The sequence below is a fragment of the Trichoplusia ni genome, chromosome 21 (assembly GCF_003590095.1).
Source record: "Trichoplusia ni isolate ovarian cell line Hi5 chromosome 21, tn1, whole genome shotgun sequence".
In the NCBI taxonomy this organism is placed as follows: Eukaryota; Metazoa; Arthropoda; class Insecta; order Lepidoptera; family Noctuidae; genus Trichoplusia; species Trichoplusia ni.
In genome coordinates, this window is record NC_039498.1 from 5,099,483 (window position 1) to 5,121,181 (window position 21,699).

Here is a 21,699-nt window from a genome sequence, read left to right on the forward strand (position 1 = left end):
TGTGGGCTTACTATATTTTTCTCGCAGCATAGTACGGCGAAGAACTCAAAGCCCATGCTTTAGCTAATTATACAAAACAGGTCAGAAATACTAACTTTTGTCAGTTGAGGTTAGTTGTGGTTAGTATTTAATTATTTTCTAATTTATTTAAGTAGGTACTTGTTCCAGAAAAACGTTAATAAAGTTACAGAGAACAAACATTCAATAACAACATGCACAGCGTTCTTGAATAAATAATAGATAACGACGTAGTACAAACTATTGTATCGTTTTATTACCAGTTTTTCACTTGATTTGTCGTCGGTTACAATTGCTTCACAAATTTTGTTGTTTAGTTTTTTTTTCGATGAAAACTATATATTAATCACCAGGTCTAGTTGGCAGTAATAGAAGAATACAAGCGTCAGGAAAAAAACCTCTCACCCTAAACTGGTATTATTACGCCATCTCCGTACCTTTGGGAACGGGAAACGAAATACAATACGAGAGAATAATAATTCTGCCTTTCAAATAATAAGTTATGAACTTCGAACGACCATTCTTTAGTACGTTTTTTTTTTACTTAATGGCATAACGCAAGCAAGATGCATCGAAAATAAATAAAATCCGAACACTACCCCATGCTTTTATTTATTTAAGAAACTAATTTTATTTATTTCAAAAACAAATAATTAGATACTACCAAAATAGTAATCGTAAATACATATTACGCGGCGCCAAGTTTGTTTATTTTTATAACGTTATAAAATATTAAGATAAGATCAAAGTGGTCCACTTTGTAGTATCTGGAAGTTTTTTGAGCGATAAGAAATAGTTTTTCAAGTGTCTGGGTTTTGTATAAGTGGTGTGTTAAGTACCGCTAATGAAATACCAAGAAGTTTGACTGGCCGTTTGTTAATGGTTTCCACGTTGGTTGTAATGTGGCTTACAACCATCGTTTTAAAAGCATAATGTATTTTTTAATAAGCTGTGTCCCTTTTTTTTCCAAAAGTTTTTGTTTTAAGAGCCATGTTTCAATTTCTGAGCACGTGTGTAACTACATAGTTTAAAATTACAATGATATGTATTTGTTTAAGTTAATCCCCTTAAGTAGAATCGCAAGAAAATTGCTTTGTTTTGTTCTTATATATACTTCCTGTTCGTGCTATGTTTACCTTACAAAGTAAACCCTTAGTCGTTATTGTCCTTAAGATTATAGAGTTAATAAATCTAAATTGACACTCAGCTTAGAGACTATAAAATAACAAAGAGAGCTGCCACTGGTACTGACTCCAATAAAAATACGTTAATCAATAGAGGATTGTGAAAACTGGGTCGTGAACAAGCACTCCCGAAAAATATCGGTATGGATAGCAAAAATCTCTCCCAATTACTTTGCATTTGACATCCGGCAAAGTTATCAAAACCACCAAAATTATCAGTTAAACAAATAACACTACTACTAATTAAGCTAACAATCCAATGTTTTCTTTATACACCACCCAACACGTAAATTCTTTCCTCCCTAACGATAACCCCGCATGATAACGTAACTATCGCACAGAATCCTGAGTGTGTGCGAAGACAGCTGACACAACTGTTTATCGCTGAATGAATGTGAGTCAGACGGTCACGTGGTACGTAGCGTGTAGTCTCACCAAAGATTAATAATAGCGTAGATATGCCACTGTTTTTATTTGAGGAAAAGTTTACGTTCAGTATTTTTTGTTAACACTCTAATGGGCAGATTGTATTTTTGTTTTTTAACGTGTCATATCTATGAGTCGAACTCGTGAGTTTGAATTTGCTGTTTAGTCTAGTCCTACCCTTCTTTCTTCAATTATTCTCTGGTTTACGTTGAGGTGTTTTCGGAAACTGTTGGTTTTTATTTTTGGTTAAGATTTTTTCTTCTTTGTGAAGAAATTAAATCCATAGTTTTTTTTTATAATCATGACATGTGCGCTGATACTATAATTTGTGCAATCTCACATAGTAATTAAACATAATTATATCTCTCAACGTAATGACTTAAGAAATAATATATCAATTAAATGTCGTTTAGTCATCGATAAATACTAAAGTTGTTTGTTTTATGATATTAAGTTCTTTAACCCTAGAAAGATAGTCTGCGTAAAATTGACGCATGCATTCTTGAAATATTGCTCTCTCTTTCTAAATAGCGCGAATCCGTCGCTGTGCGTTTAGGACATCTCAGTCGCCGCTTGGAGCTCCCGTGAGGCGTGCTTGTCAATGCGGTAAGTGTCACTGATTTTGAACTATAACGACCGCGTGAGTCAAAATGACGCATGATTATCTTTTACGTGACTTTTAAGATTTAACTCATACGATAATTATATTGTTATTTCATGTTCTACTTACGTGATAACTTATTATATATATATTTTCTTGTTATAGATATCGTGACTAATATATAATAAAATGGGTAGTTCTTTAGACGATGAGCATATCCTCTCTGCTCTTCTGCAAAGCGATGACGAGCTTGTTGGTGAGGATTCTGACAGTGAAATATCAGATCACGTAAGTGAAGATGACGTCCAGAGCGATACAGAAGAAGCGTTTATAGATGAGGTACATGAAGTGCAGCCAACGTCAAGCGGTAGTGAAATATTAGACGAACAAAATGTTATTGAACAACCAGGTTCTTCATTGGCTTCTAACAAAATCTTGACCTTGCCACAGAGGACTATTAGAGGTAAGAATAAACATTGTTGGTCAACTTCAAAGTCCACGAGGCGTAGCCGAGTCTCTGCACTGAACATTGTCAGATCTCAAAGAGGTCCGACGCGTATGTGCCGCAATATATATGACCCACTTTTATGCTTCAAACTATTTTTTACTGATGAGATAATTTCGGAAATTGTAAAATGGACAAATGCTGAGATATCATTGAAACGTCGGGAATCTATGACAGGTGCTACATTTCGTGACACGAATGAAGATGAAATCTATGCTTTCTTTGGTATTCTGGTAATGACAGCAGTGAGAAAAGATAACCACATGTCCACAGATGACCTCTTTGATCGATCTTTGTCAATGGTGTACGTCTCTGTAATGAGTCGTGATCGTTTTGATTTTTTGATACGATGTCTTAGAATGGATGACAAAAGTATACGGCCCACACTTCGAGAAAACGATGTATTTACTCCTGTTAGAAAAATATGGGATCTCTTTATCCATCAGTGCATACAAAATTACACTCCAGGGGCTCATTTGACCATAGATGAACAGTTACTTGGTTTTAGAGGACGGTGTCCGTTTAGGATGTATATCCCAAACAAGCCAAGTAAGTATGGAATAAAAATCCTCATGATGTGTGACAGTGGTACAAAGTATATGATAAATGGAATGCCTTATTTGGGAAGAGGAACACAGACCAACGGAGTACCACTCGGTGAATACTACGTGAAGGAGTTATCAAAGCCTGTGCACGGTAGTTGTCGTAATATTACGTGTGACAATTGGTTCACCTCAATCCCTTTGGCAAAAAACTTACTACAAGAACCGTATAAGTTAACCATTGTGGGAACCGTGCGATCAAACAAACGCGAGATACCGGAAGTACTGAAAAACAGTCGCTCCAGGCCAGTGGGAACATCGATGTTTTGTTTTGACGGACCCCTTACTCTCGTCTCATATAAACCGAAGCCAGCTAAGATGGTATACTTATTATCATCTTGTGATGAGGATGCTTCTATCAACGAAAGTACCGGTAAACCGCAAATGGTTATGTATTATAATCAAACTAAAGGCGGAGTGGACACGCTAGACCAAATGTGTTCTGTGATGACCTGCAGTAGGAAGACGAATAGGTGGCCTATGGCATTATTGTACGGAATGATAAACATTGCCTGCATAAATTCTTTTATTATATACAGCCATAATGTCAGTAGCAAGGGAGAAAAGGTTCAAAGTCGCAAAAAATTTATGAGAAACCTTTACATGAGCCTGACGTCATCGTTTATGCGTAAGCGTTTAGAAGCTCCTACTTTGAAGAGATATTTGCGCGATAATATCTCTAATATTTTGCCAAATGAAGTGCCTGGTACATCAGATGACAGTACTGAAGAGCCAGTAACGAAAAAACGTACTTACTGTACTTACTGCCCCTCTAAAATAAGGCGAAAGGCAAATGCATCGTGCAAAAAAATGCAAAAAAGTTATTTGTCGAGAGCATAATATTGATATGTGCCAAAGTTGTTTCTGACTGACTAATAAGTATAATTTGTTTCTATTATGTATAAGTTAAGCTAATTACTTATTTTATAATACAACATGACTGTTTTTAAAGTACAAAATAAGTTTATTTTTGTAAAAGAGAGAATGTTTAAAAGTTTTGTTACTTTATAGAAGAAATTTTGAGTTTTTGTTTTTTTTTAATAAATAAATAAACATAAATAAATAGTTTGTTGAATTTATTATTAGTATGTAAGTGTAAATATAATAAAACTTAATATCTATTCAAATTAATAAATAAACCTCGATATACAGACCGATAAAACACATGCGTCAATTTTACGCATGATTATCTTTAACGTACGTCACAATATGATTATCTTTCTAGGGTTAATTATACATCCAATTTGAGGTATTGATAACGGTAATAATCATGACAGAACGACTTTGGACCGGTTATGTAATTGGTATTTCAGACTAATATTATCATTTTTGGCCGTATTGTTTGTACTTTTATAGTTTCACTAAGTCTCACTATTACTCTTAAAAAACAGTGCGAAAGTACTTTCACAGTTTACCACGTGTTTTTCTGAAAGCATAGAAGCCAATTCTGTAAAATAATCTATATTTCGTAAGTCGTTCACGCCGCTCCACGCGCACACAATACGTGTTTTGTACAGCCCCCTGCTGACGCGGACCGCTCGAAACTTGTGAAATACAACCAAGTTTCGTTATTGCTACAGAATACTCCAAAATATTGTTATCTTTCATCAACCTATTACTTTAATTCTCCTATCCAGTAACACCATCATCCTACAACCTTCCAAACTCACCCAGGTTGACAATGGGCAGCTGTTGTCACAAACTTGTTGGTGATCAGCACTCCACCGCACTTGTTCTTGGTGATGAGGCCAAGCCACGTGGACTCACGGACCAGCACCTGCCAAGGCCAGTCTCCGAACTTCGTGTTCTTACCACCGACGATACGACCAGTCTTTGCAAGGGGACGGACTCCGCATACTGGAAAACGGGAAAAAAAGGAGATAAAATTATAGATATTTGGCAAAACTCTCCAAAGGAAGCAGACTTCCTATACACGCCAAAAATCGGATACAAAAAGACTTCAATGATGAAGGTACTATTACAAATGCTTTTTCAAACGGTTTTCAAAATGAGAAGATTCTCAATTCGTCTGTATTTTATTTTGTTGTGACTTTGAACTGGACCAATTTTGTTTATTATTTTCTCAAACTTAGAATATTATTATATCGCATAGCTGTCATTTGTCCTTAAAAAATATGAAACTTTCTCAAAAGATATGATATTTTTTAATAAAATAGTATTATTACTCTTAGGATCCTGTGACCTGTGACGTCACAAGCTGTGATCGTTGATCGATCACAGGTTACGCTTGTGCAGTTGTTGTTTAGCCACGAGTTTCTCAGTTTGACATTTTCTTGACGTCCTTAAGCTTTAATATCCAGCTACATTTTCATCTAGTCATCACACAAATACTTACAATTTTTATCATTGTAGTCAATGGGTTTTTCGACATAGTTTTCTGTGGTGATCTCATCTGACAGTTCCGTGGTCGACGGTGCGGCTACCGTGGTCGTCCCCTTCTTAGGCGGCTTCGTCTTTTTTGTGGTTGTCACCTGAAATTATAATAATTTGCTTATCATTTTGTAGAAGATGAAATTTTACTGTAGATATCAGTTGAAAAACTTAATCGTTTATTTTGATTCAAATCTGACATTCAAACTGCTTATTTTTATCTTATCATTCCTGGTTTCTTTTTGTAAATATGTATAAAATGTTGGTACTCTTACTGAACAAAATGTTGGACACACCAACATGTTTGTACAAATTACTATAACGCATTTCTATGTGCGAGATAAATTACAACAAATAACTATTTCTAGAAATTTATCCGAGGGGTTCTACTGTTGAAATGGTTGCACAAATAGTTTGTCGAGAGTCGGGAGACACTGTCACTGCGAAATCGATTCTTCCCTGAAAAAATAACGTTATTTACAATCTTACCTTCGTCTTTTTAGTTGTTGTGGTGGTAACTACTGTGGTTGTCGGAGGCTGCGTTGTGGTCGGCTTTCGGTTCTGCGTGGTCAGCCTCGTCGGCTTTTTCGTGGTCTTCACAGTAGGCCTTCTAGTCGTAGGCTTAGTCGTCGTAAACTTAGTAGTTCTCTTCGTGGTCGTCAAAAATGGTCTCTTAGTTGTTGGAAGAGTCTTTTTCGGTTTCGTCGTTGTCGTCCGAATAGCTGTGTCGTTAGGTTTCTTGCCAAGAATGACAATATCGTGTAGTTCCTGGAAAGTACCTTGTAGGTTTCCAACAATTTTGCTAACGAATACATTCATCTTCTCGTCGAGTTTTTCATCGACTTCCCAAGTAGGAGTCGTGAATTCGACATCGTGGAGAATGTCAAGTTCGCTATCTGACATAGAAACACTAGTGTTGTAAAGCGCTTGGTTAGCACCGGTTGCGTTTAGAAGTGGGTTCCTCACAGGAGGGAAGTTTATAGAATCATCAGGTGAAGTTTGAACTTCTGGTTTATTTGTAGTCGGGACATCGGCTATATAACTTGGAGTAGTTGAAATTGGCAAAGGTCTTATTGAACTGGATACAGGTCTTGTAGATGCTTTGATTGGGTACGGAGTCGTATTTGGACCTGGTTTTGGAGTTATAACGACAGTTGGTGATGATGATGACGGATAGTAGGTCGGTTTACCCATATAAATGTTGTTCGTGGATTCAATGTGATTGTTAACAGTAATCTGACTGACCGGTTTCTTGAAAGGTTCTTGAGAAATTTCGACGAATTGGGTTTCATCAGATTCTAAAGGTGTTTTGGTTGTATGGATATCATTTAGAACAATGACAGTTGGTGTTACACTTGAGAAAGTGTCTTCATATGAAGGTACGTTGGCAGATGGTGGTGGTCTTCTCACAGGGCTGGCACCAGTCACATAGCTAGTAGACGGGGGTCTTTTCGGTGTAGTCGGTTTTGGTGTTGTAGTAGAACTAACGTAACTAAACGTTGATAGATCTCCGAAATCGGTCGGATCTGTTGGATATCTGTTAAAAGCTTCAATAGCTTGGCTTGTAGACTGACTCGGGCTTGGTGAAGAGAAATATGATGAAGGTTTGTCATCTTGAGGCAAACTATTCGGAGTCGTATGTAGATAGTCATAAGATGGCTTTTTGCTTGGCACTGGTTTCTTAGTCTTATATGTAGAATAGGATGTAGGCTTTAGTGTGACGTAATGACCGGTACTTGAGAAGCTAGGATAAGTATACAACGGTGACGGAGAAGATTTTGTCTCCATAACATCGATGGATGGAGTGACATCATCACCCATACTCGGCGTACTATCATTCAACATCTGAATTATACTATTAATAGAAGACAATTCTGGGACTTTAGAGTCTTTCGTCACCGTAGATATTGCAATATAATTTTCAGTTGACGTCGAAGGTTTAGGTTTAAATATAGGTTTAACTGGACGATGTGTGGATACTGTTTTTGGAGGATCCGATGTCGAAGTACTAGGACTGACTGTTGGCTTAGTCTGCATTGAAGACACTTGTATATTAAAATCTGACGGTCTAACAACATCGTTTACTACAGTACCGTTCGTGTGTACAAGGATAGTGTCTGGACCACCATGGTTTATAGTACTATGCGTATAATAATCAGGCTTAGGTTTCATATAAATGAAACCATTATCTTTAGGTGGGGAACTAAGTAGAGTATTCGTTATTTGAGTCAACCCTTCAGAGATCATTTCAGCGTGTTCACCTTCAGTACTTAAATCATCGGGTTTGGCTGTTGTTGGAGATTTATCAGCTGGTTTATAACCGGGCGTTACTACAGGCTTATAACTATTATGCCAAGCGCTTAATTCCTCAACATCATAGTCATCACTTTCAGTGGCTTCGGGGTAGTCTAAGTAACTGGTCATGATGACTCCAGGGCCTTTTGGGATGTGGGACTGGCTGTCTGATTTCAGCTGGCAGCATGCTCCGAATAGGAAGCCGTCCATGCATGCGCCCACGACCTCGCCGCCGCGTTGCACGCATTCATGGTTGAACATGCATATCGTGTTGCCCCTGTTGTATTTTGCGGCTCGAGAAGCTTTGCAGTAGGTCGGTGTTATTCTGTAGCCGCCGAATAACTTTCTTGAATCTGGAAAAGGAAAAACGTTTATTATTTTCTTGCTCTTTTTTAATTTGTTTTTTATATCACGTCATTGATAGAATTCCGAAAGGGTAGTTACTTAACCTCCTTTGATACTACCGAGAAGCTTAAATGAATGTTTTAAAAATTTTGTTGACACACCTACAGGTGAAAATGGAGATTCTATAAATATAGTTAACGTAGTATTTTCACTTTTATTTTAACCCTTTTAAAAAACGACTCATGCAGAATTTAATCTTAGTGTCGCGGTCGTTTTCGAAAACACACAAATAACATGCACAAAGACCTAGACTTGGAACAGTTATTTGTGGATCTCAAAAATGCTTGTCATACGCGGGGTTCGAACCCACGATACGACGGTTTCGTCCGTGCACTCAAAATTCCTACCTTAACAAATGGAGTATAATTTTGATTTTTAGTAGAAAATACCAACAAATACTTGTTTACACAAACGTCGTATTTCAAATTATAGAGAAATGTATTCGCGTGTGAGCCCAGATTTCACCGTCTAACTAAATTGTGGTCTATGTTCACTTTCCGAAGATTTTCTCTTGTCTCAACATAAATCCATGCTTTTTAGATGACTCGCCTGATTTTACGAGAGATCTCAAAGAGTTGTTAACTTGTATGTGTTTTCTTGTGACTGTTTCTATTAGTGAAAGTATTTAAGGAGATATTGTAAACTCAATACTTTGAAAATTTGAAACTGGTCAAGTCTGAGTCTTATTTGATTCGTAGAAAAATAGGTTTAAGAAGTAGGTACTAATCGGTTGTATCTGTTGCTTAACCTTGACGTTTATCAACAAATAAAAGTATTAATGAAAAGAAAGTAACAGAAAAAATGGCAAAAATAAAAAAAATCTGCATCACTGACATGCTCACATACACCGTGATTTTTTTAGTCGTCTTACAAAAGCAGCCCAGTTCATGTATCCAATGACTAGAACACGTTCATGATAAAAAAATAGGTATTTATGAGATTTGAATAAATTTAAAATGCAATTTTTATTCAATATTATGATGCGATTCGTAGTTTTTTAGAAACAGCTCTGTTGCGAGCGCGGTCCGAGCCTTGTAACAATGGTGAGGGGCGCGGGCGGCGGCGTTTTTATCATTTTTAAGAGTATTTTCAGATTTCTCTTGTTTAATTTTTCTTCGTACTTATTATACTAGTTGATGATAAAAAAAATCGCGCCTGAGGGTATTTTACATCGGATACATGAACTGGGCTCCTTTTGTAAGACGACTAAAAAATCACCGTGTATATTATGCAATACAAAATACACAAACACAATTATTTACAAATGAAAGACAGTTAATAATTTATAAAAATATTTATTTGACTAAATTGCTATTCCACCCTTTTCCTCTTTCCTAAATTTTGCGTGCCCGACTAATATTATGTTATATGTATTTTTTTTCTACCATCTCTGTAACATATGGAATGCAATAAATGATTATAATTGAGTATTAAGTATTTAATTGTAAATAGCTGAATTTTGTCTGTATTTGTATAATAACTATACGCAAAGAAGTAGCAACTTTGAAACAGGGCCTCGATTCTGCTATTTACAATGGCCGATGAATGAATGGTAATCGGATTAAATTTGAAATTATTCCTTTTCTCTTAAGAATTTTGCCAATACAATAATTGGAAGTTAATTCTATTGACCTTGAGTGTACCGTCCCGTACTGAATTTCCAATTGTTGTGTAGAAAAATGCCTAAGAGAATATGAAAATTGTCATTTTAAGCCAAATGTCATACATTCGTCGGCCGTTGTAGATAGCAGAATTGGGGCCTTGGTAATATGGTCAAGAGGGCATAGACACACAGTTGATACGTGATTCAGGGTGATATCGTTTACAAATCTTTGGTTTATGCTAAATTCACTTGTAAAGTAACGGTCGCCCCTAGACTGCGAATTTAGTAGTAAAGGATGCTTGTACACTGCGAGCGATGAGTTGAAAGCTATGGTGAAGATATAATTGTAATTTTTTGCAGTACCTACGATTTTTTTTATTGCTTAATATTTTGCATCTTACAAAAATAACAAAATATTATTTTTGTAAGATGAAAAGTCGAGATATTTTGAATGAAAATCCCTACTAATGTTATAGATATGAGATTAGATATGATAAGAAAATTACTTAACCGATTGTCATGAAACTTTGAAGACATGTTCTGGGACGGATATTTAATGGGATTATTTAATAAAAACGTGAAGTTTGTATGTGGATGAATGTATGGATGAGGTAATTATGTTTTACTCTTACAAGTGCGAGTTAAATACAAGTACATAGGAAAGGTTATTTGCGAACAAAATTTGACATTAATAAATATTTTTAACTTAATAATTGTTTCTTAACCTCAATCTTTATTTTTTTGTAGGCTATAAAAATACGTCAAAGATGACGTATTTTTATAGCCAATTTCAGCTGTCATGAGATACAGCCTGTTAACGCACAGACTGACAGACAGCAGTACCTGAGTAATATACTTCCGTTTTTTTTCTTTGCGTTTCCTAAAAAAGAAAACAAATGACATAACCAACAAAATAAACAAATACCCATAGATAATTTAGAAATGCAAAAACTCTAGCCCACCCACAGACAAGACATTTTTTTTTTCGTTTTCAATTTCGGACCCGTCTCATGCCAGTGCGTACACTTTCGATTTTACTCTTGTGCTAGTTTTAACACATTAGCTACATCTATTTTAAAGATGCCATCTAACACTAATATTATAGAGAAGGAAAGATTTGTTTGTTTGTTTGTTTGACACGAATAGGCTTCGAAATTACTGGACCGATTTGAAAAATACTTTGATTGTTGAGAAGCTACATTACCCCCGCTGAACATAGGTTTTCTATAATTTATTTTCAAAAATATTAGGGTTCCGTAAGAAAATTGCAATATTGTTACTCAAGATATACCCTTATATCTTCTAACCACGCGGATGAAGTTGTGTTCAACATGCTAGTCTTGAATAATAAAAGATTCTAGTCTGAATTGGGTATGGTTTGTGAATGGGATTTGTTCTAAAGTAAATGAAGAATTTATATTAGGTAATCTTTTTTATTTCTCTTTTATTGTACGACTCCCGCAGTTAGGAATTTAATCCTTGTGACGCCGGGGTTTTACAAATAAACTAATCATATGCACAAAGACACCCAGACTCAGGACAAGGATTCGTGGAACACACAAATGCTTGTACTTCGCCGTGATAGTACCCGCGACACAACGCGCACAGTGTGTTAGGCGTGGTGACCTCAACCACTCGGCTATCCGTGCAGTCGGTAAACCCTTGGACATTTACAAGTGTGAAATTAGTTTAAAAGAGATGCCACTCTACACCATGCTTTGCACTAACACGCTTCCACACCCACGTAAAACTTTAAAACATGGCGATAGACCCTCAAGATAAATGAAGTTAACGGCTTGACGCCTTTTTGCTCGACTTGGTGGAGGCACGGCCGTGCCCCCAGATATGTTTGACTAGCTGTTGCCCGCGAACCCGCTTCCTACAAATCGAAAATGTTAATTCTGGTTATAAACTATCTGTGTACCAAGTTTCGTCGAAATGCGTTCAGCGGTTTTTGCGTGAAAGAGGAACAAACATCCATACATACATCTTATGTCCATACATCATATATATTTTATGTAATAAATATTAGTAGGATTATATTATTACTAGCTGTTGTCCAACAAAAAATATATACGCCTCATTAGCAATATCTATCAGAACATGACAGCTAAAATACGGACAGAAAGAGTGGGTGAAGCCTTTCCCATAAAGAGAGGAGTTCGACAGGGTGATCCCATGTCACCCAAACTTTTCTCCGCAGTTCTTGAGTATGTATTTAGGCGCCTCGAATGGGACAACTATGGATTAAATATAAACGGAGTACACCTGAACCACTTAAGATTCGCAGACGATCTGATACTTATTACAGAGGACGCAGGAAGTCTACAGGAAATGCTTGAACAACTTACAGTCGAAAGTAGGAATGTTGGGTTGACGATGAACACCTCAAAAACAAAGCTAATGACAAATATAGAAAAGATACCCATTCAAGTTGATGGTACACAAATGGAATATGTGAACGAATACACATATCTTGGACAAATAATCTCCCCAAAAGATCTAACAAAAAATGAAATAAACAACAGAATTAACTTATCCTGGAAAAGATACTGGTCACTAAAAGAAATATTTAAAAACTCAGAAATATCACCGAAATATAAACAAAAAGTATTTGATTCATGTATACTGCCTGTTATGACGTACGGGTGTCAAACATGGAGTCTTACCAAACAAAATATACGTGCATTAGAGACATGTCAACATGGAATGGAGAGGAGCATGCTCAATGTTAAATTAAAACATAAATTAAAACTTAAAACTGTACGACAGCAAACCAAATTACAGATGTTACATACTGTATCAAGAAGCTAAAGTGGAGGTGGACAGGCCACATGATGAGAAACAAAAACAACAAATGGTCGAAAGAAGTAACTGAGTGGTACCCAAGAAACTACAAAAGGAAAAGAGGGAGACCAAACCGGAGATGGGAAGATGACATAAAAAGAGTAGCTGGCGCAACATGGAGAAGGAAAACACAAGATCGTGCGTTATGGCAAGCTTTAGGGGAGGCCTATGCTGAGTAGCAAGACAATCTTCGCGAAACTGGTGTCAATATAAGAACTAACTTGTGAAAGAAATGTATTTGTAAGATTGTTTAATAAAGGCTTATTATTATAGCTGTTGTCCGCGACTTGGTCCGCGTGGTTAGAAGATATAAGTTAGGTATTTTTGAACGGATGGCCTCGAAGATGAATAATTTTCCCTGTTTTTTTTTCATTTTCCATTGTATCTTTGCTCCTATTAGTCGCAGCGTGATGGTATATTAGCCTAAAACCTTCCTCGGTGAATGGCCTATACAACACAAAAATATTTTTTCAATTTTAACCAGTAGTTCCTGAGATTAGCGCGTTCAAACAAACAAACAAACTCTTCAGCTTTATATATTAGTATAGATTTACGATAGTAGGAAGTACGTATATCACTCTCCTAGCTCCAACTACACTCAATACTCATTCATTAATATTTAACAGTAAGCGTTCACCCAGTTAGTATATTAGTGATAATTTTCGCAACGTATCGATACAATTTCTGCTTTTTTCCATAATACAGTCATTTGGGTCAATAGAGCAAAAAAGCGTAGAAAATACCGTAATATTGAGATGCTTTTTCAGATTGAAATAGTTTAATATTATGTTTTTTTTTTAAACGCACACACTTGGAAATTCTAGCAAATAGAAATTTATCAAATTAAAGAAATAAAATTTGTGTGTTTTGGATACATAGGTAAAAAAATAAATAAAAAATCAAAATTTGTAATATGTTATAATAATATGAACGCCTTAAGATTGAACGCCATGTGTGTAGGTCTCTGTGTGTCTACCGTGTCTGTTCGTGGCACCGTAGCTCCTAAACGGATGAAACGATTTGGTTGCGGTTGTCGCATTAATTTGTGTCTGGTTGTGTGTGTTTTTAATTTGAAAGACGGTGCGTCTGTCTCTAGGTTTTAATTTTATTGTAAATCTTAGGTATAAACGCCAATGCCGTTGTATAAACGAAAATTTAGGGCCCCAATTCTGCTATTTACAACGGCCGATTAATGAATTTAAATTAGCAATAGTTGTATAAGTCTAAGCACTTTTTCAACACAAAAATTGATCATTACACACAATTTTACATACACATTGAACACACAACAACAACTTTATAAACACGACCCGCTTAACCAAAAATACAGATTTATTTACATTTAAAAGCTATTAATATCATTAATTATGTATGCTTATCAAATGATCCACAAATCAGGGGCATAACAACCGGTTTCAACTTATTAATGACGAGCAGTAGCATGCAGGGGCTCTGGGCCCCAATTCTGCTATCTACAACGGCCGATGAATGAATGAAAAGTTTCATAAAATGTCAATTTTCGTATTATCTTAAGCATTTTTCTACACAATAATTGTAAATTCAGTACGGGACGGTACACTCAAGGTCAATATAATTAACTTCCAATTATTGTATTGGCAAAATGCTTAAGAGAATATGAATAATTTCAAATTTAATCCAATTGTCACTCATTCATCGGCCATTGTTAAATAGGCTCTGCTCGCGTGGCTATCGGTTCTTGATGTATATCATAATTCTGTTTTTAAAGCCGAATAAAAGTGACCTATGTGTTATTCCAAGCTACAATCTATCTCTGTACTAAATATCATTGAAATCTGTCCAGTGGTTTTTGAGTGAAACAGTAACAAATATCCATGCATACAAACTTTCGCGTTTATAATATTACTAGCTGTTGCCCGCGACTTCGTCCACGTGGTTAGAATTTTCCCCGTTTAAGCGCAAAAAATGTGTTTTTTTACGACCTCACATTAGAAACCTCAAAAATTGTAGCCTATGTGTTATTCTAATGTAGAAGCTATATTATGGTAAAGTTTCATTCAAATCCATTCAGTAGTTTTTACGTGAAAGAGTAACAAACATCCATACATCCATACTTACAAACTTTCGCCTTTATAATAGTAGTAGGACTAGGACTATTACTCGTTTTGATACAGTCAGAGCATATTATATTCGTTTTTAATTTTATATTAAATAACCAGCATTTAACTTATTGTGACTTTCAGAAGCTCAGATCGTTTTCCAAATACTATTTTTGACCGACTTCAAAAGGAGTATATGACACTTTGTTTTTTTTTGCTGCGCTAGTATTTTTTACATAGCTATGTAAATGTAATAAAACATATGATAATAGTGTTTTAATTAAAATTAATTAGTTTTAACTAATAAGCTATAAAATCTTCAAATGAAATTAACGTGTGAATTGGTACAATTTTCTTTATAAATAAATGTTTGTTAATTAAATTTGCATATGTAAATAACTTGTCATAATGATGTGTAGATAAAAATAACGACATTATTAAAAATAATGGTTACTTTTGAATAATAACTCTCTTGAGGCGTGATTCGTAATTATTTTTTTCTGTAATGCTTTTCTCACGCCTACTTCTCAGGGCTTAGGCCCTATTCTTTAACCCTTTTGGTTAGGCCTTGATTATGTTGAATCGCACTTTATGAGAGAGCAAATAAAATGCTTTTAATATATGGGACTGTATGAGACGTCGTTAATGAGCTGAATTTGACATGTCAGTTCAACACATTCCAATGAGGCATTTGACAAAAAAAAGGTGTTTATTCCGGCAGACAGATTTCCAAAAAATTGTTGGCCTGTCAAGTACTTTTTCTCTTACCTCAAAAACAAAAAATGAAGGGGATACATTTATTTAAAATCTCGTTTGACGTCACTTACCAATATGCTTCTTACTAGCAAGTGATTAGCGAGTGATTAGCAAGTTTATCAGTCCCAACCATCATACGTTCTATCATCTTAAGTGGTTAATTTTTTTTTTTTTTGATAGACGAGTTCTTTATATGAAAATATTATCCTATAACCTAAATAAGAAAAGAAAATATGAATCATTAAAATTTCACCCAATGCTCCAATGGTCTAATAATTAGCAACATTATTTTGATAGTAACTGTCGTGAGAATGATTCATTATTAAATGATGTAACGGTTTACTCACGCGTATTTATCGGGGTAGCCCGACTAGTTTCGGACCCAACCGGAGTCCTTAATCATGAGCAGACGCGGCGGGATCACGAGTCGAACTGCGATCCCGCCGCGTCGGGCTACCCCGATAAATACGCGTGAGTAAACCGTTACATCATTTAATAATTAGCAACATTATTACGATTTTTACTACCGGTTGTTATTTAGGCAACAACACCTTTTGTAGTACCCCATGAGACGTGTACGACACGACATATTAAGACAAACACGGATAGCCTAGTAGTTGAGATCAGCTCACCAAAGCCAGTATTCGCGACGTATCTCGAGTTCGATCCCCGAGTAGGACAAGCGTTTGTGTAATTCTGCGTGTCTTTGTGTATGTGACTTAATGTTCGTGATTTCCCCGTAGTACAAGGATTATTTTCATTGGGCGAAAGTGGGTTAAAGGAAAGTTTGAAAGTATATTAGTAATTTTGGAAACTTGGAATGGAGTGTGAGACTTCTACTGACTATAACCCATCTATATTCCTTTTTTGCCCTTCGTGTACCGGGGCCGGTACCCCTTTCGGACAATCCCGCTGCCCCGGCAGGCATCAGCCCTTATAAGACACAGAGCTTGCTGACTTCTGAGTGCTTTCTATGAGGTCTAAAATTAGGGTGTTGTCGTCATGGCAACGAAATACCGATACCTTTTTTGTATTGGGACTAACCCGCCACACACTCCCGCCATTGCAACTCCTGTAAGCCAAGATCTACAATGAAACCAACGAAAACCGCCTTAACACTGAAGTTCGGTGTATCCCAGGGGAAACAATTAACTTGCCTTGGATCTCGCAACGAAATTACTGCGGACATTATCTATTTTTTAATGTTTTGTCTTTCACAATCGTATCGTCATCGTATCGTAGCCTGTAAACACGGCATAGCAACACGTAGCACCGGCGGAAGGATCGTAAACTACCAGGATACAATGTATGTCAATCAGCACACGTTAAGCATACCAAACGATCGAGACAGAATCGAAATTCTTAGCGAATTGCGGACACTTTCCAATTTGAGTTGAGGCGTAATCGGTCTATATTTTGAGATTTAAGATGTGAGTTTTGGAGCATTTGTAGATATCTGGGTGTGTGGAAAATTGTTTTTTACTTGGTAGTGGAGTAAAATGATGAGGGCGGTGGTGAGTGTTATTGGAAAAGTGAAATGACGTAATAAATTGAAAGACAGAAATTATTTATTACGCTTTTAAGTAAGGAAACCTAAAAACAAGGCATAAGAATGCTACTGCTCGCATAGCCAAGTGTTAAGATAGGTCTCCACGCCGAACTCAATGACTGCAAAATTAGAATAGATTAGAAATGAATCTATATTTAATTGGAAGAATATTATTAGAATAGGGTTCACATAAATGCCTAATATGCTATAGCTATTTTTTGTGCATGTAACTTGAATGTTTGTAAAACGCCCCGCCACGCAAGGATTTAATGCGGATATGTATCCTAAAACCTGAAAAAAACCGGGTCCACAAGACAATTGATATTCAGACTTTAAACCACAATGTCGCTAGCCCCAAAACCCCATGTAACCCAGTCCCACAATGTCAAGGCCTCCCAAAATAATTACATCATTAATATTCTAAATGTATCACTACTTTCCAATTTGTATTCGGGTGTCATGTTTAATGATGTTTAATGGTTTTTGAGAAAGTTAAAGCTGACCATTGCGGACCTAAATTTGTAACATCTCTTCAGTAAAACCCGGTTAAGTGCGAATATGACTCGCGAAACAGAGGGTTCTGGACAAATATACTGAAGATAGATCTCGATGGCGTGCAATTGGGGAGGCCTACGTCCAGCAGTGGACGAATATGGGCTGATGATGACGATGATGATGATGATGATTCGGTGACAATTGTTATTTGACCTCGATCTTTATTTTTAGTATTTGTTGCTATAAAGGTAATAGAACTTTATCATCTGTGAAATTGATAAGTGGTTACTGATATAAAGCCTGGTAACAGACGGTCACGCAAACGGGTGGACCAATATTTAGAATATTGTTTCCATTTCCTCGTCATCTTTTGTTTCTACGTTAGCCGGTAATATCTCTCAAAACGAAACATCAAAAAAGTCACTTTGTAATTTTTTAATTATTGTTCTTGTTTTTAGTACTTATTTGAAATGTACATAATTATGTAGATACTAATGGTAAATGCCTCAATAAATACAATATAAATCTTTGTCATTTGAAAGCCTTGGATTCGACCACCCAACCTTATACATAAAAACCGATCCCAAAACCACGAGACTATTCCATCAAATGACAATACTTATATAACTTAAAAGCTTTTGTTATTATTAAGCAAAGTTAAGTTATAGAGAAAAAGTATAAACACGTCATCAGGAGAAAGTGATTTCAAATGACTCACCAATTTGAAACGGCTATCAGTGTTATGTAACCCGTTGTTTTTTGTTCAGTTTTTTGAGGAAAACTGGTGACGAATGTTTACGAAAACGTCTTAAGACACGTTTAGTCTGTGGCTTTATATATTGCAAGCAGTCTTCTCCATCTTATAGGTTGACGTATAACCTGGTGTCAGAGTTTTTAAACACACCCTTTCAGATGTGCTGGTTTCCTCACGATGTTTTCTTTCATCGTCAACATTAAGCGGGCTTACCACTTGGCTTATCACAGCTAGTGGTAGCCGAGTCTTGTGACTATTAAACTGCTAAGTTATAGAACGAAGAACAGAACTATAATGTGTCTTTTCGAATTCATGTAGGTATTACAAAGCAATTATCGCTGGCTGAAAACATCGTAAGAACCGACCCACCTCATTTTGAAATGAAACTACTTTACTTACGGGCAGGCTCTCCGTGACCATGATACCTGCACAGGTGTCGAAACGGCGAAACTATAATTTAAAATTAAACCGCGATAAAATCCGTAAAAGGAGTTTCATTTCAATGTCTAACATTCGGTAAACTTAAGAAACTACCACCTCATTTTTTAAGGCTATGAGCCAAGACAGAGGCGCCAAAAACTCTGACACCACAATAACCATATGATCAGAAGAAGCTGCCTATGAGCCAGCGTTACGCAGAGTATTGCATTTCCATACATATTCACTTTTTCATTCACACCTAACCGGCAATATGTTACGCTTAATAACTTCGTGTATATACCGTATAGTTTCAAGTTAACACTGAAGCTTATAGAGAGGGTGATCACAATCGTCATCTGCTCCTATAGCCAAGTGATATTTCAGAATTTGTCTACAACATCATCATCATTCCCCTGCCCTTATCCCATTTTATTTGTCACAACATGTCTTCTTCTTCCACGTCTTTCTATCCGCCGTCATCTCACACGAAACACTCTTTGTAGCCATATCGTCTTTCACACAATCCATCCAACGTTTCTTCTACGTCAGTAAATAAAAGTATGGAAATCGCATCGCCATGCATTGTATTTTACATCACTATCATGACTGGAAAGCTAGACTGGGTGAGGTTAACATGCCATGCGATGCGTCGCAGTTTAGGTTAAGCGTAGGACAAGCAATTATGTGATTCATTTATGGAAATTAGGGTACTGCGTAGCACTTTGAATGTCAAGTTACAATGGAAAGCACCCCGATTCCTCTACCCCTACTGCGAGAGAAGAACCAGCCCAACAAAATCCCCACATATTCGAGGGAAGGAACGGAAAGAAGAAACCTCAGCACTTCAGCAGACAGTGACAACTAAGGAAGCATGACGTATCTGCTTTCGGCGCTTAATATACGTCCCAATGCTGGGCTCAGGCCTCTTCCCCTATAGGGAAGTTTTGAGCATTGCTCTCCACGCTAGCTCACAGCGACTTTTGAGTTCAATAGTTAGGTTATAACCATATAATATACTAGATGCTGCCCGCGACTTCGTCCGCATAGTTAGAAGATACAAGTTCTGATTTATATCTGCCCTATTTTTTATACATTTTCCATTGTGTCTTCGCTCCTATTAGTCGCAGCGTGAGCTTGCCTAAAACCTTCCTCGTTGAATGGTCTATTCAACACAAAAATAATTTGAACCAGTAGTTCCTGAGATTAGCGCGTTCAAACAAACAAACTCTTCAGCTTTATATATGTTAGTATTAGTATATTATATATAGAAGTATAGATAACCATATTACATAACTTTGAAGAAGACATATTGGTACTTTGCCTGCGTTGGGATCGAACCTAAACATCATGCATACAAATCCATCCATGAAACTGCCATTCTAAGAGCGATTTATATTGACGTTAATGATTATACAAATGACACTTGTCTAATGGAATTCTCTGTTGTCGTTTTGTAATGTCATGTTAGTCAACGTTTTTGCTAATTGAACCAAATACTTCTTTTAAATTTCATAAGTAACTTTTAGTCCAAAAATGTTAAAAGAAATACCGATATTGTGTAGCAAATACTCGGTATTAACAACATATCTATTTTATATCATCTGCTGTTTACGATCAATGATCGAGTAAGGTAAAGCGACCCGTTGTTGTCCATGAAGAATTTATTTTTATTATATAAAAAATATTAGTGTTATTTATTTTTTATTGATTTATTTGGTATTGTAAATCTCATTTGTTTATATTAGACTATATTGTCATAACACTTATATTAAAAAACGGGGAAAAATGAGTCAAAATGATAACTTAATTAACTTGCTTGTTGTCGCTTGCTCTCGTTTCAAAACTATGGCTATGGTTGACGTATTAGATAGACTATTATCTAATACGTCAACAAATGAGATTTGCAATATAATTGATTTGCAATATAATTACAATATAATTAAAATATATTGCTTCGTACGGAATATATTGCTTAAGTCATAATACATACTATATCCCGTACAAGATTTGTTCATTAGTATCTAGTAGGTACTTAAAATTTATGAGACCTCTCCATGGATTTATAGATTGCTTTATAGATCCCCAATAATGACTATTGGACATAATTACTCTACATTGGTATAGCTAGGTAATTAATTAGAATAGTTTTATTCTTTATTGGGGCATGTATTAGGGTTCTATAATAATAGTCGAGTATGAAGGATTGCAACGCATTGCCATACACCGACACAAAAACGCGGGTGACGTAGCACGGCGGTTCAGGTTTAGTCAGTAAAAGTCTGACACTACCCATTTCCTTCCCGAGGGAGTGGGTGTCCAAGAGGATTCCCCCGCCTAACCAAAAAAAAAAGGTTCTATAGCCGAAGGAAAAAGTGGAATCCTGTTACTAAAGCCACGCTGCCTGTCTGCCGGTAAGTTTGTCATTTATTATTCTGCAGGTATCTCATGAACCAAAATAGCTAGACAGCTGATATTTTCACAGTTGATTTAGTTAGCTGCAATTTTCAAAAATCGTGTATTTCTGTTGCGGTGTTGTTGGTGTAGGAACAAAAAAAATCAAGATTACCTAGGTAACAGTTAAAACTTTAGGTCTTAAATTAAACGAGGTACCAATTTCTGCTTCCCTTTACCCTCAGCATACAAATACAAATCGATTAAAAAAAGTATCTGTATCTCACGATTTAGCATCTTAACACGGTACTCTCAGTCTCGCGACTCCAACTCACTACACAAATATTAAATTATTAATAAAATTGTGTAGTCCGACAAC

General features: G+C 36.2%; 1 protein-coding gene across 1 annotated transcript in view; it reads right to left on the reverse strand.

Annotated features, from left to right (window-relative positions):
• Positions 1–4,949: 4,949 nt before the first annotated feature.
• The window catches only part of LOC113504144 (serine protease lint-like), a 29,819-nt gene continuing 13,069 nt past the window's right edge, over positions 4,950–21,699 (reverse strand). Inside the window, exons 2-4 of the mRNA XM_026886305.1 lie at positions 6,217–8,375; positions 5,693–5,828; positions 4,950–5,193 (exon numbers count right to left, since the gene is read on the reverse strand). Of these exons, the coding sequence (XP_026742106.1) occupies positions 5,003–5,193; positions 5,693–5,828; positions 6,217–8,375 (2,486 nt within the window). The 3' untranslated portion in view covers positions 4,950–5,002. The remainder of the gene's footprint in view (positions 5,194–5,692; positions 5,829–6,216; positions 8,376–21,699) is intronic.